Here is an 18,213-nt window from a genome sequence, read left to right as displayed (position 1 = left end):
TGCAAGATCCTTCCAACATGGAACTGCATCTGTACAAAGTCCACAGCTTCCAAAAGGACGTGCTTATTCAATCATAAAAGAATATACATGTCCCCATTACCCTTTACATTAGAAAATAAAATGCAAGCCTGAAGCTCAATGACATCAAGGGAAAAAAGTTATTAAAACTACACTGGCAGCAATTTCCAAAGTTTCTCTATTCAAACTAAAACACAGCATCTAGCAATAGCACAATACCATCAGAAAAATTCTATTGTGAGCAATCTACACAATATACAGTTCTATTATGAAGAGAAATCTACATACAGCAACCCATTGAAATGTATAACCAATCATAAAAAATTAGGTAAGAGATCGATGCCTGGTCGTGCGGCCCCTGCACCAGCTTGGGGGCCAATGAGACCATGCGTATGGGCATCAACATGGATGAGATTTTTTATTTCATGAGGGGTGGGGCAGTAATTTGCGTACTCCTGTGTTTGGGCGCAGGATCCACGCAACCAGGTAGCATTTTTTTCACAAAAAATTAATAAACTTGAAATCTACATACAGTTTCTTTCTATGACATGGAGCCGGGAAGAACTCAAAACACTCAAGAGCAATCAAGAATGCCAACATGAATATAAAGAACTCACATACCATAATAATGGGTGCACAAGAAAATCCTGAACATATTGTATCCATGCAGGAACAATCACAATCAAGGTAACTGCCAGAGAGGCATAGAAAATAAAAGATCTCTCAATCCCTTGGGATGTTCTTTCTTCACTTGCACAAGCTACAGAGTTGACCATGCCTGTTAAGCGTGCCCAAATTCGAAGAACAAACTTATAAAACATGGGAAATACGACAAGGCCAACTAGCATTCCCTGCAAAGAAGAGCACAACCTTACAATTCCAGTTTCAACATTCATAATCATTGTGTTCTGTTAGAGAACCATACCTGAATGATGGTACTTATCTCACTTCTTCTACTTCCATATCGTGCAGAAGCTAAACTTGATGAAGTTAAATATGCATCCATCTGCTGAAACAAGGTCCACAAAACATGGATCAAGTTTGATGACTACACAGGAATATATAATGCAACCTATTGAGCACAAAACCAGCTGACCTTTACAAGAGTATATGCGAACATATCACCAAAATAGAAAACAAGACCAGAAGTCACCAAAAGTGCCTCACCTAAGAAGAGGAAAGAGAATTTTTAATGCAGCCAAATAACAAGAGGTATTTCAGTCCAAGTATGTTGATAAGACGTGCACTCACCAACAGACTGACCAATAACAAGTTGATAGCTTAACAGAATTTAGCAAAAATTAGACATAAACAAGAACAAGAAATTATTTAAAATCCCTATAACAAGGTATCCACACAGAGTTTTGGAAGGAAATTTACAAACCCAGAGGGTCAGACATGAAATCAGAGGACATTATTCATCAGGAGATAACTGGCATTACTAACTTCTAAACCATTCATTCCCTGAAGAACAAATGATGTTCCCCCTCTCCCCTCTCCAACGTCTGTCCGAGATGGTCAGCAAATGAACAAGTCGTTTGAGAGGAAAAGTTGCCAATCTAATGAAACAGTAACCAATCAACCATGCTAATCTCAATACAACTTCAACCAGGAAGGGTTTCTCTAAAGAATAAGTGAGCAACTCCATGGTTGTATACTTTCAAAAGGATTTTTTAATTCCTGTATGACTCCTTGCAAATCAAAGCATATTTTAGGAAAGTCCAACAGTTAATGTACAAAATTCATTACATTAAAAGTCAATAAGCATGCAGTGCTGATGGTGGTGTTTCACTTGAGAGGATTGTGTTGGTGGGGATTGCAGCTACAGATTAAGAAGTGGCAAGGGGCAAAAGTCCCAAGTCCTACAAGATTCACATTACGGAGGTGGTGGTTTATGAGCAGTCGTGCAGTGGAAGGGGGTCTTTGGAAGGTCCACAGACAACAGAGGCAGTGGCATGGTCACGGAGGTTAAGATGCTGAAGACAAATATTGATGTGGCAGTAAAGGTACTTATAACAGGTGGTGGCAGAAGGGTAAGGTTGATGGCGGAGCTGCTGGTGGTAAAGGTGGTAGTAGCAATGATAACCATATGGAGGAAGCTAGTAGTAGCAATGATAACATGTTGGTGGCTAATGGAAAGTAATAAACATTAGCGGGTGTAGCAATTGTTCCTTAATGGAAATAGTGTTTCCACTTTCCAGATGAAATTGCAAGTTGGCAGCTGGAATAATGGTGGTCAAATGCACACTCACTTCAGAGAGAGAGATGCAGAAAACAAACAGGCTCTAACTGCTTTTTTTTTTTAATAAACGTTAGCGGGTGTAGCAATTGTGCTTTAATGGAAATAGTGTTTCCACTTTCCAGATGAAGTTGCAAGTTGGCAACTGGAATAATGGTGGTCAAATACACACTCACCTCAGAGAGAGAGATGCAGAAAACAAACAGGCTCTAAAAAAAATTTAAAAGCAGGCAATTTAACTTCAATTGGATCTCACTTTAACACGTCAGAATCATTTTGATCACTTTCCAAAAGACAGAGAGGTCAAGCACCAAATTTAAAATTGCTTTCCAGCTTTAGGTAACTTCAACTTTGCTGCACATCTAGCATTACAGATGAAAGTAAAACAAACACCTGATTTTACAGTTTCAAGCACATGCAAATTGTTAATCCCTTCCAAATAATGCAATTGTCATGGCAACGGCAAATTATGGATATTATAACACTAATCAGATTTTTGGTTGGCTAAGATACAATAGAGAGATCAAGCACTCGAGTGAAAATTTTAGTTTTCGGACATTGGTTACTTACCCATCATTGACTCATATGTTATCCTCAAAATCTAACAGCTGAGTTTAACATATTTCAAGCATGTTAAAGTTTTAAGTGTCTCCAAAAATATCAGAATTTGTAGTCGTATACTTACCAATTGAAGCACATGATGGAAAAGTATGAAGAATATGCTGAATAAATCTCACTGCTGCCAACCCATGACAAAATACCCACAGCAACTTCACTGCTACATTCAATCCTGACAAACAATGATGAAAGTGTGCAGAAATTTAGGCATAATCATATCCTGATTAGATATCAACCAATACAAAAGTCATCTAACTAATGAAATAGTTGTGCATTTACCGCTATAAGAATGTGACGCAAGAGACAGAAAGCACAGTATCTAAATAGTTGCGTACTTACCGCTATAAGAATTTGAGGCAAGAGACAGAGAGCACAATGCTGAATAAAAGAGTACAAAAATTAAGTTAAACTTGGCCTCTCGAACACTACACCAAGGAAAAGAACTATTCTTGGTTGAATGCCATATAATTGAGCACAGGAAAACAAGTATGCCGAGGCAGCTAGAAGAAACAGCCCAATATTGCACATTGAGATCAGCTGCTTCTGTCCAATCAAATAAAATTATTGTCAAACATGGAAAGACAGTACAACGCAAGCTAAGGAAGGCAAAGAAGAAAATTTGAAGAATGCAATTAATTGTAATCACAATATGTGACAGCATTTGAAAACAGAGTGAAAAGTGTTCTCCAAGAGGGGTGGTTTACGAATACATCACTATCTTTTGTACAGAGTCACTGTTGCGACCAAACATGCACTTGGCATTAAAAATGACGAGAAAAGTCAAGTCCAAAGCATTCCAGTGATATTATTATCAAACTGTCAAAGATCTGCCTACTTCGGTGCTTAAAACTTTCCATTTGCCTCTACCTTCAATTTTAATATCATGTGCAGAGAATGCTCTAGAGAGCTGTATCAATCGTGAATGCATGACGGCAGGGAGTGTAACCGCTCCCAGCAGTATTCCTGATGAAGCGCCCGGCCTGAAAGCATGATAAAAGAAAATGCAACTTGTCACTTTGGTTGTCCTCAAGCATTACAACTCTATGGTATATATCAGAATACAGAGACAATCCAGAAAGATCAACAGTTTACCAAAAAAAAAAATCCAGAAAGATCAACACACAATGATATTAGTAATAGTAGACTAAATCCCTTTTTAAAATCAAAACAACCAAAATTGCCCCACAATTTCATGAGAATTCGCAAAATTCAAAAGAATACAGAAGATAAGCACCATACATAGCAAAAAATTCCCTCAAAAATTCTATTTACCGAAAGAAAACCCTATTTTCCGCTCAAAGGTACCAAGGATCTAGCAAATCGAAAGCAAAATAAATTCAAAAAAAAAAAACGATTTCATAACTTCCATGGGGGCATAGCATGAAAACTTTCCGGTGAAAAACATAAAGGAGATCAAACTTTAAAAAAAAAAGGGAGACGAGAGAAAGGAACTTTACCGGGTTCTGAAGCGGCTGACGGAGGTAGAATTCTCGGCGGAGATCTCGACAAAAAAACCGGCGAAAGCAAGGAGAGAAAGGGCAAAGCCTTGGAAAAAGAGAGAGAGAGGAGTATAGCAGAGAAGGCAAGAGATGAAGAGAAGGACGACTGCTCTCTCGCCATTGATGAGAGATGCAGCCGAGACTGCCATGCCTGACTATTCTAACCGCCAACGATAACGAAATTCAAGACATATACAGTAATTAATTTAGCAGAAGAGAAACTATTGAGAACGGAAGCGATGAGGCGATCATGAACACCGTAAGAACTCAGAATATGCGCACGAAGCCTATTCAATGGTGGTTGCCCGGGTTGGTGTCGCCGTTGGTCTTTGGTCATCTGAAAGTCTGAATTTTTGAATAATTAATTAATCTGAAAGACTCGTGATCCGTAACGAATAAACGCAGGAAAGAACCGTGTTGCGTCAAATTGGTCAGATTTTAGAAACCCGACGAGCCCACCAGGCCGGAATTTTAATTCTCGCCTTTGACTTTTTTATGTAGAGGAATAATATATACCTTACCAAAAATAAATAAATAATTAAAAAAGACTTCCTTTGAAGCAGCTGAGAAACTGGTATCAGGATCGTCTCCAGGGAATAGGGAACGTCCAGGGCCAGCCGTTGGGCTGTGCCGCACACATTCTTAGGCATGTGTCGAGATGTGTGCGGCATTTCTCAATCATTGGATGCCTCTTGGTAGCACCCTAGGCACACGCCTCCTTGGAGACTAGCTAAATTCGAGAAATTGACCTATTTTTATTTTTATTTTTATTTTAATTAAAAAATAAAAATAAAGAAATAAACGTTGCTTGGTTGCATGGCTCCTCCGGCCAAACACTCATGCCCTCATTAAATAACAAATCTGATCGATCATAATACCCTTGTGTGTACTCTCATTGGTCTCCATGCTTGGGCAAGGGCTACACGATCGAGCGAGATCTCTTATTTATAAAAATAATATAAAATTAACGCACAATTTATACTTGATGAAATATAAATAAACATACAATATATAATACATATAAAGCTTAAGTTCTACCAATAAAAATATAAAGCTTAAGTTCTTAAATAATTGGGCAAAAGTTCCATGCACGGTTGTACCCCTCTTTCATGAGAGGGGGTCGAAATGATCGTATGCCCCCTATTTGATGCTTCGTAATCTCTCCTCCTTATGTGGTTGTGCATGAAAACTATTCGCTAAATAATTATAGATAATAAAAATTATAATCGGAGGTGATAGTATGAAAATGGATACATCAATATCCATATTGATTATACATCAAATATAAAAAACTATCCAAATTCGTATCCGATTTTTCGAATAAACAAATATAAATTTGAATTGAATCTAGATTTGTTTACCAAAAAAAAAAAAAAAAAGAATTGAATCTGAATTTTCAATTATCCATTTACAGCTCTACACTGGGCCCTCTTATAAACCACCTATCAAATTTGATGACCTATTTCAATCAGGATGTAAATTCGTTAGGTTGGTCTGACTCTGGGCTATCAGTTCGATTCCTTAACGGTTCCAATCGTAAGGGGTCAGGATCAAAACCGGACCAATAAGCTAACCGGTTCCAAACTTGAGATCTATGACCATTAACTAATGGGTGGGCCGGTTTCGGTTCCTAAACGGTTCCAAGCAGTCCAAATTGAAAAAAAAAATTTTCCTAAACACATGCTACATATATTTAATAATATTATAATTATAATAAGATAATAATTTCAATCACATGAGATAAGCTTCATTTTTTTTTTCAAATCTCATAACTAGTCTATATTACCTCTTTTTTTGTATTAATTAATAAGTAGGAACACCTCCACTCTCATAAATTAAGATTCTTTGAAGGTAGTTCTTAAGTTAGTATTCCCAAATGGACCTTTAAATTTATAGTCAAATCTTCGGTAAATTAGTACGTGAGACAAGTGGTACCAACCAAAATTAAAATATTAAAAAATAGAGGGTTTTTTATAATTACCATCCCAAAATCTTTCATAGTTATTATTACCCCTTAAAAACTTTGAAACAACTGTTACCCTCCCCTGTTGTATATTAATAACTAACTGGCCCCCACCATTACAGAACCGTAACAGAGGGAGTTAGTTGTGAGCGTGTGCTGTTGTCAAGAATTTTTTAGAACCAAAATATCCTTTTGGGGGTGATAATTGTAAAAAACTCCCACCCCATCACCGTCACTTCTTCTTCTTCTTCCTCCTGCTCACATTAACCGTACAAGCCTTCACAACCCCCCCCCCCCCCAAACGTCCCATCTTGCCTATGTTTGCTCTTTTTTCTTAATTAATTTTCCATTCATCCAAGAAATCAAAAGCTCCAAAACATCAGATTTTTAGTCTTTAATTCACTCCATTCTGTCTATACTGTGTTTGAATCTGAATATGATAACTGGTATGCATAAATATACAGATTACAACGTGGACATTAGTCATATCTTTATAAAAAGAAAGGGAAATAAGAGAAAGGGAGGTCCACATAATCATGTCACACGGCGACAGCGGCTCCAGAAAGCTGTTCCACTACCTCTTCCTTGAGCCACAGCAATTTCCCCATCTATGTAAAACCAGATGAACAAGGGGTCTTTTTTGGTGCTTGGCTCCCTCTCATCTTTTTGCCCCAGGCTTATCTGAAGTGGACCAAATGGCCCAACCTTTATTCTGACACACTCAAAAATAAAAGCCAATATTCTCTTCTTACATGAAAATCTCCCTTCAAATGTTAAGTATCCAAGAGGCCCAAAGAATACTCCATTCTCAATCCTTTTTCCCTGCAAATCAAATTGACAAACTGTGAGAACCTTTAGTACACTTAAGTATGTGAGGAAAGGATTTGAGGAAAAAATTGCTTACCGCTGCATCAAATCGTTGAACAGCAGTAATAGGGAAATAGGTATCACTCTTCAAACGATCCTTCAAAAACCTCACCTGAAAAATCTGAGTACCCAATAAGAAAAGTAACCCTAGAAGTCCAAAATCCATAACCCACCAAGAAAGGGAAATTAGTTAATTACCAACCTTAGCAGTGAAAATAAGCATCCAGGTTCTTCCAGGTGATTCAGATCCTCCAAGCGTATTGAGAAATTCAGAAGGATCAAGCTTGGAGGTTCGTACGGTTAATGTGAGCAAGAAGAAGAAGGAGAAGAAGAAGGAGAAGGAGGAGGAGGAGAAGGGACGGTGATGGGGTGGGAGTTTTTTACAATTACCACCTCAAAAGGGTATTTTGGTCCTAGAAAATCTGTGACAACAACACACTCTCACGACTAACCCCCTCCGTTACAGTTCTGTAACGGTGGGGGCCAGTTAGTTATTAGTATGCAACAGGGGAGGGTAATAGTTGTTTCAAAGTTTTTAGGGAGATAATAGTAAATATGAAAGATTTTGGGGTGGTAATTGTAAAAAACCCAAAAATAGAAGATTTGACCTTACCTCTCGTGACCTAGAGTCTTAATATATAATATATAGGGTTAGGATGTCAATTTGTTCCAGTTCTATCGGTTCCAACGGTTCCTAATTGGTAGATCCATAACCAAACCAATATGCTATTGGGTGGGGTTGGGTCGGGTCGGGTCCAGTTCCCGGTTCTAGTCAAAAATTGATACCCTTACATACACATATGTGTGTATGTGTGTGATAGGGTTCCCCTTTATCAAAAAAAAAAACAAAAAAAAAAGGGAGAGTGTTCCTCACGACACTAGTGTAAGAAGGAATCTACACGTCACACAAATGAGGGTATGGAGAATGGTATCATCTACAGGGGCGCACATGGTCAGAATAGGAAATAGGAGAGAGAGTATCAATGTGGGCCTAATGGCTCATTGTGTGAGAGGGCATATGTTGGAATTTACACTCTAGCAGCTAGGGGTGAAACAAAGTTAGGTTTTTTTAAAATCCCAGCCCAACCCTAAGTCCTCTTAGCTCAGCCCAAGCCCAACCCAACCTTGAGATCGGGCTGTGATATCTCAGCCTAGGCCCAATCTTGCTGGCTCAGCCCAACCCAGCCCGGCCTTGATTGACCTTGATCAGGCCGGGCTGGGCCGGGTTGGCCCTGACAGCCTTTAGTGGGGGTTGGGTCATGAACAAGAAGAGGATCAAAGATTTGTATCACTACTTAAAGAAAGGTTATAGTTTCATGTCTTTCAACCTTCCTAGGACTCCCTTCTGCAAAGCAATGAAGGTACTTAGTTATTTCAGTCCCACATTGTCCAAAAATAAATTGCAGAATTAGAGATTCAATTATACAATTTAATGTTGACTTGACTCAGGCAAGGACGCTTCTTAATAAAACCTTGAGAAGGGTAATTAAGGAAAGAAGGGAAAGAGATAACCAAGTAGATGAGGGGTTGTTGGGAGTTCCAATGAGGTCTAAAGATCACAATAACCTTTTAACTATCTCAGTGACTCTCAAATTGTTGAATGTTGATAATATCATTGGAATCATATTAGCTGCTCACGATACTACCGCAAACATTCTCACTTGAATTAATGTGCAGAACTGCAAATTCACCATATCCACGTGTTGCGTCAAGAAATCGTCGGGCGGTCCTGCGAGTGCCGTCACCTTCAAGAGGACCAAGAAGTCACCAGAGAGAACCGGTGTGGTTCCGGCCTAGGGCTCTCTGATGCCAAAGTCAGATCTCCTGAGCATACAGATGAATAGTGATTATTCAAGATGAGTTAAGATGTCCCCTTTGATGGGATTGTGTACCTTGCCTTTTATAGTAGTGTATGGCGGTGTGGAGAGTCCCAGTTGATGTAGAGTGTTTGTCGTAGGTGATAGAGTCCCTGAGTAGCAGGGCTCATCCTTGATAGGTTATCTTCCCGTGAGACGTGGTGTCATGGTAGACCTGGTAGTCGTCTTCCTGAGAGACGTGGTGTCCTTGATAGACTTGGTAGTTATCTTCTTGTAAGAAGTAGTGTCCTGATAGACTTGGTAGTTGTCTTCTTGTAAGTAGTGTCCTGATAGACTTGGTGTCCTTGGTGGATAGACCTCATCTACGTGGTAGATGGGATTTCTGGTGCATGAGTCCGTTCAGACTACGTGACTCGATAGGCGGCGACCTAGAGTCCTTGGTGATGCGATCTATGCCTTGTTGATGGTGGTGGTGACTGTCGTGTTCGAGGGAGACTTGTCCGGGGATGATGTGTTGGGGAAGCCGTGCCCGGGGATGATGTGTTTGAAGAAGGGATCCACGCCCAAGGGGGTTGGCGCCCAAGGGTGGCCGCGCCCATGGGTGTTGGTGGATGGTGCTTCACTGACTCTGTCTTGGCCCACTCTTCTGGGTTGTGCTACATGGTGATCTCTGATTGGTTGGTGTGAATTTGGGTTCATCACCACATAAGTCTCTCTTTACTTTTTTGATTGAGAAGGAGAAACCAAAACAAGGAACACTTTGAGTATAAAAAGAATGCCCAGAGAAATGGTAAGAACACTTCAATTTCGCAGAGAGGGATATCGAGAGAACATCTTACCATTAACCATTAAGGTTTTCTTCCCTGTTGCAGTGCTGCTTTAGCCACTTAAGGTTTTGTGATGAGAAGGGAGAGAGGGAGATCAAGAGAACGACGGTGTTGTTTCGAAATGAGAAGGGATAAAGGGATATTGGGGAACGAAGAATGGAAAACACGAGATAGACAAGTTAGGTTTCCTAGAATCCCATTTTTTACTAATGGACTTGCTCTTTTTGGGTTAGAATTTAGAAACTTAAAAGTTAAATGAATATGTAATTAGACATTAAACTCCTAAATCATAACACAGGGCTGGGTCGGGCTGGGCCGGGCTCAACCCGAGGTCTCAACCTTAGCCTAGCCTAACCCTAACCCTAGGCCTGAAGTTTTCAAGCCTAACCCACCTTTAGGGCTGAAAAATCTAGCCTAAGCCATGTACGGGCTCATGGTAGGCCAGGACCAAACTTACACCCCTACTGACAGTGTATACTTCTTTTGCCCACAAAATATATAGTGGGGTGTTTTTTACGGGGGAGTGCACCTTCGCCAACACCCCCTCTCTCTGTCTATCTCCTCTTCCCATATAGATCATTTCATATGGGAAGGAGAGAGATAGAGAGAGGGGGCTGGCGGAGGACTGTTCCCCTACAGGATCATTATCCCAAATATGTAGTATATAATTAGACATAAGGACAACTTGAGTCAATCGGGGCCCAACCCAGTCCACCTAGGCCCACCAGGGTCAATCAGAACCAGGTTGGACTTAGCCAGATAGAGCTAGGCCTCAGTTGAGATATCCTAAGCCAACCTCGATCTATATTGGGCCTATGCTGAGTTAGGGGACCTAAGTTTGGGCTGGGGTTTTGGAAAATCCAACCCAACCGATCTGGTTGCATTCCTAATCATATGGTCTACTTTGCATATGTTTTATCGCTCGAATTTTCAACCATCCTTATTGAGTGCAGTTTTTCTTCTTCTTTGACTTTCCAAACTCATTTTAAACATTTGTGACAACACACTATTAATTCAGTTGTGTTGGAAATTTAACCATGGGTAGATGATTGTGGAGACAACATATCTACAAAAAATTAGAGCCCTTGAGCTGTTATGTGACAACAATCATAGGGATTATGGAAAAAAAAAAAGAAAAATAGAAGCGATTGTGATGTAACTAAAGTCCCTTATTATAATTACTTTAAGGAAAAACGATGGACACATTGTCGGTGTATCGTAAGCTAACACCCACTATGTCTATTTCTCTCTTCCCTCCTTTGAAATGACCTCTGCCTCTCCTATATGATACCCCATCCCATGCCCCTATTGGTGCCACCAACTAGCTTACTGCCCACAAGCAGTGTGTCTATCCCTCTCCCTTCCCTTAATAAGGAAAGAACATTCAACTAAATTATAAAGAAAATTTTCTAAAAAGTATATTTGTCACATGGATTGATAATTTGGTATTATTATCATTAAATATTAGTATAAATTCCTGTGCATGCAATGTGTCAAATTTCTTGGCTCATCTCAATTGCATTGGCCCATTATGAGAGAGGCTTTTACTTTTATTTGTCTCTTTTCAACAAAAATTCTTGTCATTGACTATTAAAAAAAATCCTATAATCAATTAATCTCAAGTGCATTTTTTGGTTTTCAATCATTTTTTGACACTCAGAGAAAGCCAAATTAATTACAAAATTAAGCTATGAATATATGATGATATGGACATCTCATTGAAATTTTTGAAAGGGAGAACCCTCCCAGATCGTACTTCTGTTTCGGAAGTAGTGCATCAATGATATGGACATCTCATTGATTGACCTTGATCGGGTCGGGTTGGCCCTAACATCCTTTGGTGGGGGTTGGGACATAAACAAGGAGAGGATCAAAGATTTGTATCACTGCTTGGAGAAAGGTTAGAGTTTCATGCCTTTCAACCTTTCTGTGACTCCCTTCCACAAAGCAATGAAGGTAATTAGCTATTTCAATCCCACATTGTCCAAAAATAAATTGCAATATTAGAGATTCTGTTATACGTGCACCCAAGATCCTAATATTATAATATTATCTTTGTACCTTGTAGATGGAGCTGAAGTATATGCCGGTGAATTATTTGCAATGGTCATCAAATCGACCCACAAGATCATCGATTAATTTACGGGATTGGCTGTTGAGGGCAGATTCCTCAATCGAGAGTGCGAAAAGTTCGTCGATGATGACTTCACGGACTACCCTCCTAGTACAAGTCATAGGAGCAAGGAGTTCCGGAAGAGTACCCAGTGTCTTGCCACATCAACGCTTCATGCCTAGTGAAGTATGTGTTGAATTTAGGAAACTCTTCGAGATCCCAAAAGACACGCCATGATGGACCTGAAGATTACTTAATGATGAGTTTTCAACCCTTTTAATTATATGTGTACTTGCCCCTTTAAGTCATTGAAGTGCAGGCCAAAGCCCAGGATTTTGAGGTAATAAAAAGCCCTTTATACAGGGGCGATTTTTCGTGCGATTTCAATTGTTGTTAAAACCGCCCAAGCTAAAGTTGTTGTAAATAGGGTATATTGGTGGTGGGACCCACTTGCTTCGTGATTAACTCGGGGGGTTGGTGTCCCCATACCTTGTGGGCCCCTTCCACAACTCTCCTTTCCATATAGGGTCTTATTGGTGGGCCCACCTTGCCCATTTTGACTTTTAATGAGTTTTGGACTTATAGGAGGACAACTAAATAGACCATAGTTAAATGTTAAATTATAAATAGGGGAAGGAAGGCCATTCATTGGCTCATTTATTCCCTCCACCAACCAATTTGTGGAGAGAGTGAAGGAAGAGTGAGCAAGAGAGAAGAAGCGGGATATTAGTGGAAGCTTGGACCCACCTTGAAGGAGAAAATCCATGGAGGTTTCCTCACACTTAGCAGCGGGTAAGCTCCTGTAACTCCTCACTCCCTCTCCTACTCTATTTTGGGTTTTGAGGATTTTCTAGGGTTGGGTGTGGTGAGTCCCACTTGGAACCTAAGCCACTGTAGATTGAATATTAGGTGAGAGTTGTGTGGTGCTAAGAACCACCATTAATGCCCGTAACCAACCTTAAACATTCCCTGTTATTAGAAGTTAGGATTCATTCCACAAAAAACTAGTTTTGGATCCATCCTTGATTTCCACCCTTGAATCCTTGATTCTTTGGGTTGATTGTGCTGGTAGCAACCTATATGACCCGAGGACATTTCCTCCTCTAGCTCCTAGAGCCTTTGAATCCTCGGGAAACAAATTCTGAGGTGGAAACCTCAAGAACTCGGAGCAGGAGTTGGGTAGTTTTTCGCCCGGTGTAAGCTCTTGGTAGAACCATCCCTAAAACTACACAAGTATAAAGCCCTTGCCCAAAGTGATTTTTTGCCCAATTTCACACCCCTATGAGAAGCCGCCCAAAAAACCGCAAGGCCTAAAACCTCCTGTCCTGAATAGTTTTCACGCGGTTTCTTATACTGTGAAAAATCGCACAAGAAACCGCCTCAGCGCTAAAAGCCTATACACTTGAGCAATGATGGAAGTTCCTTATTGGACCTTCCCTACTTTGTTTAATATTATTTTTCAACTTTTTTAGGCATTAAAACACCTCCAGTGAGACGTACTACACGGCAACCGGCGATGAACTATAACTTCCAAACGTAAAATATATTGTGAGTGGGGTTGGGATTTGATTTAATTTGGGGAATGTTTTTCATTATAATATGCTTCTATGTCATCTATCATGCACAATTCATCTTGAATAATATAACTATGATTGTTACTGTGTGAAGTGTTATTATGTGATGCGATGGTGTGGACTTTATTATGTTTAGATACAGTGATCAGGCATGCCGACACTGAGATCGTATAGATTATATTGCTATCATATATTACCTTGACCTATCATGTGCCGTGTGGTGCTGGTACCTGGGTGATAGATGGTATGTGATGTTGATACACCTGGAATACTTCTCGATACAATAGATCATACAAAATTGTGGTTAGGGTTATGTGCTCCCTTTGCTACGACTGTCATGCCCCTATCCCAGACAAGGGATATAATATAATATAAGGGGTGACTAGGAGGATGAGTGTCATCCCATTAAGCTACCAGGATCACTGACACAGTATCCCAACGCACAGTCATAACCAATATTAAAGCCATATAATATCAGAGTGTGAAAAGGAAATATTACATTCCAAAATATCAATAGTTTTGCGGAAGCGTATAAAATCAAATAGTTACAAGATGTTCAAAGGCTAAATGATAAATACTGTAATTATTATATTTTCAAAGACCATCTAATAACTATTAACAGGGGTATAATAGTAAATGTTTATACATGGGCTTTAAGACCTAAAATAACAAAAGGAGAACAAGTCCCAAGTATCCTCACGCCGTAGGTGCAATCGTCACAAGGACACCCGTCGCCATGTTCCTCAAACACAGCTTTCGGCTCCTCCGTACCTGCACCATAATCTAAAAAGTGTGCACACGAGGGGGTTAGCTCCACTGAGCTAGTGAGGGGATGGGGATGCACAAACACACAGATCACATAGTCCAATGATGCATGCATATGTTAAATAAAATTTTCACCTATCATCACAACTAAGTCAGAGGTATATGCTACTGTGACAATTCGGGTAACACTGTGGGTCACTTCTATCATCACCACAATGAAACCTCAATTGTCACATGGGGGCCTACGCCGAACAATGCCACCAAAACATCCCAGTGGCAAACCCTTTGATAACCATCACTACCATGACTGACTCTCTCTCACACCATAGAATCCAGGCTCTGGTTATCCAACACTTAAACCCCTGTTGGTAAGGGTCGTAGCATAAGGGTACTAAGTCCTAACCGCAGATATACTACATGCAAGTCCTATCGTCCCGAGAGGTATTTCGGACGCATGATTTTTTCATCTGGTTTAGCACCCGAGTACCAGCACGACACGGCGCATAAAGTTCAATATGACATTCAATCAAATGTATTATATATATATATATTCTGGGGTTCCGGCACCGTCATTCACCGACACCGTAACCCAATGAGGAATGAAAAGTAACCACAAGATCATCATATCAATCATTTAATAAACTATGCAAAATGCACAATCATGCTTAATAAAATATACTAATAGCATGGTACATATGAAATTAATAATAATAGCAAGCCCAAACAAACAAAACCCACTCACTCTAGCTGTTATATCCCGAAGTTATGAGATGTCGCCGCGATTAAGTAGCACATTGCAAAATGGGAGATTAAACCTAGTGAAAGAGTGAGAATATGGTTAATTATGTCAAAGGGGAAGATCCCTAAAAGGTCCCCCTACAAATTACCTAAGTTGTAGATTTTAAAGGTAGGGTGGTTTTATGGGTGGTTTCATGCCCGAACCTAAAACCACATGTAAATCCAACCTTCACAGGGGCTTAAGAAGGGTTCTGCTAGGTGCGATTTTACGTGTGATTTTACCTCAGATATGAAACCACAAGTAAAACTGACTTTAACAAAGAGCTTCTTATGACGATGGTCTCAGGGTGATTGTAGGGGCGGTTTCTTGTAGGTCTTAAAATCGCAAGTAAAACCACATGTCTCCAAACCCCGAAATCAAAAGATTCTTCACCAAGGCTTCCAATTCCAGTAGATTGGAGGAAAAGAAACACCAAGAGAGCTTCCTCCTTGGCACATTAGGGTCCTAAGACCTCATTAGGCCTATGCATCCCAAGGATTCAACAAAGGAAAGCAAGGAGAACTTCATTTAGGGCATAATAGGGTAGAAACCCAAGGTTTTTCCATTGGGATGGGATTGGGAGCTTTGAGGTTAGTCAAAGGAGTAAGATAGCTCCACCATGATTATGGCCATGAGTTCACATCGATCCTTGGGTCTCAAAATAAATCCTCGATCGATACTCTCCCATCTCCCAATCCCAAAACCCAAAATAAAAGATGGGAGAGGACCATAATGGCTTACCTACCTCAAGGAAGTGATACTCCATGTTGAGGCTCTAAGAAGCAAGATCCTCAAGCCCCCTTTCAAGCTCCTCCACACCTCTTCTTCTTTCTCTCCTTCCTCTTTCTCTCCTCCACGTTTTAGGTTAGGTGAGAATAGTAAAAAGAAGTAAATGCCTTTAATTTTAAATAGACAAATATGACTTTAGGACCCGTTTGGTTCGGTAACATTAGAATAAAAACCCATTTTTAGATTCAATCATTAAGCCAAAAGGATTATTCCATTGGTTCTAAATAGGAGAGAAGGTTATTAAAGGTAAGGTCCATATAATATGGGACCACAAGTCCTTCACACGCCTCCCAAGGCAAGTGAAATCCACAAATAAAATATTTTCTACCCAACTAAAATAGTCCGGGCGGTTCAAACTTTGGCTCGCACTTCGAGGGCATCGAGGAAAAGGGTAAATAAATAAAATTAAAAGTTAGAACTTACTTCTTCAATTGTTATGGTTTGTCTCCCATGATCCCGATGGTTTCCTCTATAGGCAAACTCGTATTGTGGTCAATAATTTTGTAGCTGGATTTGACCACCAGTGAGAACAGTACACCAGCATATATGGCAGCGGTAACCACACATCACGGGAAAAAAATAATAATTAATTATACTCCCGAGGTGCGGGTATAACATCTTTCCCACCTTACAAGAAATTTCATCCCCGAAATTTGAGGCAGCTATGGTCTCAAGTGATAAGGACTGTTGGATAACAACATCTCAAGTCACCCACATCTTGAACTAAGTCAAAGGTCGGGTCAAGATGAGGTAGTGCCTACATGTCACAGCAAGTCAGGTTCCACAATTCTCTTTTACTTACAGGGTTACATAACCACAGGGGTGTGGTTCACAATAACCCTAGGAAAACAGGGTTCCAACTACTAAGTTAAGTCTCAAGGAACAAAAGTTTCCTAAATCTTTCAGATCAGGTGATACTACTCTAGCCTTCACTACTCTGGTCATCCTTGGGTTACAGGATTTAACCTGTCCATTTCCCAACACAGGGTTTACATTCTGAAGGCTTTCACATCTAGTTGTCTCATTACCTAACCCAACTTTAGAATGAATTGGAATATTGATGGAATCTCCTATTCTTCACTTCCAATATGGAAGGAACACATTTGGTGATCCATTACCCCATTCATATCTATCATTGGAGAAGGTCTTGTTACATCCTTCAGTTTCAGCTTTCACAACCTTTAAACCTACAACACAGTTATCCCATAGGGAAGAGTCCACATCAGTTCTCTTTCGAAAACCAACAACCTTTACTAGCTTTTGTCCAAGTCAACTCTTCAAGCAGGTCTCCATAATTTAACCTATCCGGTCATTAAATTCATTATTCATTACCCTAAAGTTTGATCAACCAAGGTCAGGGCTCCAACTAGTTACACAGCAAGGTCGAGGTAAGGTCATACTTGTAGTACCAAAGAATCACTCTAGTCACACAAGTCCAAGGTTCTATGGGATATCTATATATATTTCTATGTGAGAAAAGAAGAAAAAAAGATAACCAAGTAAGTGAGGGGTTATTGGGAGTTCTAATGAGGTCTAAAGATCACATTCTTAACTATCTGAGTGACTCAAATTGTTGAATGCTGATAATATCGTTGGAATCATATTAGAGGCTCATGATACTACTGCAAACATTCTCACTTGATTTAACGTGCAAAATTGCAAATTCACCTTATCCCCATAAGTCTCTCTTTACTCTTCTGATTAAGAAAGAGAACCTGAATGAAGGAACTCTTTGAGTATAAAAGGATTGCCCAAAGAAATGGTAAGAACACTTCAGCTTCGCAGAGAAGGATATCGAGAGAACATCTTATTGTTAACCATTTAGGTTTTCTTCCCTGCTGCGGTGCTGCTATAGCTACTCAATGTTTCGTAATGAGAATGGAGAGAGGGAGGTTGAGAGAAAAACAATGCTACTTTAGCCACTTGGGGTTTCATAATGAAAAGGGAGAGAGGGAGATCGAGAGAACGACGGTACTACTTTCTTAGGGTTTCATAATGAGAAGAGATAAAGGGATATTGGGGAACGAAGAATGGGAAACACGAGATAAACAAGTTAGGTTTCCTAGAATCCCGTTTTTTATTAATGGACTTGCTCTTTTTGGGTTAGAATTTAGAAACTTAAAAGTTAAATGAATATATAATTAGACATTAAATTTCTAAATCATAACACAAAGCTGTGTCGGGCTGGCCTCAGCCCGAGGTCTCAACCCTAGCCCAGCCTGACCCTGATCCTGACTTTGACCCTAGGCCTAAAATTTTCAAGCCTAACCCTACTGGCAGCGTATGCTCAGGCTCAGGGCAGGCCAGGGTTGATAGGGCCAAACTTACACCCCTACTGGCGGTGTC

General features: G+C 40.0%; 2 protein-coding genes across 3 annotated transcripts; both read right to left on the bottom strand.

Annotated features, from left to right (window-relative positions):
* Window positions 1-541: 541 nt before the first annotated feature.
* On the bottom strand, window positions 542-4,710 carry LOC122653736 (dolichol kinase EVAN-like). 2 transcript variants are annotated; one of them, XM_043847674.1, is made up of 7 exons: window positions 4,333-4,710; window positions 3,743-3,855; window positions 3,215-3,418; window positions 2,943-3,047; window positions 1,115-1,185; window positions 944-1,024; window positions 544-869 (listed from the first exon to the last, which is right to left on the bottom strand). In XM_043847674.1, the coding sequence occupies exons 1-7, from the start codon at window positions 4,521-4,523 to the stop codon at window positions 603-605; spliced, it is 1,032 nt and encodes a 343-aa protein (XP_043703609.1). In that variant the 5' UTR covers window positions 4,524-4,710; the 3' UTR covers window positions 544-602. The 2 variants fall into 2 exon arrangements, with proteins under 2 accessions (XP_043703610.1, XP_043703609.1); XM_043847675.1 differs by lacking the exon at window positions 3,215-3,418 and having other exon boundaries at window positions 542-869.
* A 2,161-nt stretch (window positions 4,711-6,871) lies between these two features.
* LOC122655118 lies at window positions 6,872-16,812 on the bottom strand. Its single transcript, XM_043849353.1, has 4 exons — window positions 16,789-16,812; window positions 7,407-7,487; window positions 7,242-7,301; window positions 6,872-7,159 (listed from the first exon to the last, which is right to left on the bottom strand). Exons 1-4 carry the CDS (start codon window positions 16,810-16,812, stop codon window positions 6,872-6,874), a joined length of 453 nt encoding a protein of 150 aa, XP_043705288.1.
* Between the last annotated feature and the right edge of the window lie 1,401 nt (window positions 16,813-18,213).

This window comes from Telopea speciosissima, chromosome 3 (assembly GCF_018873765.1).
Source record: "Telopea speciosissima isolate NSW1024214 ecotype Mountain lineage chromosome 3, Tspe_v1, whole genome shotgun sequence".
Taxonomy (NCBI): domain Eukaryota; kingdom Viridiplantae; phylum Streptophyta; class Magnoliopsida; order Proteales; family Proteaceae; genus Telopea; species Telopea speciosissima.
This window is presented reverse-complemented; position numbering and strand designations above follow the sequence as displayed.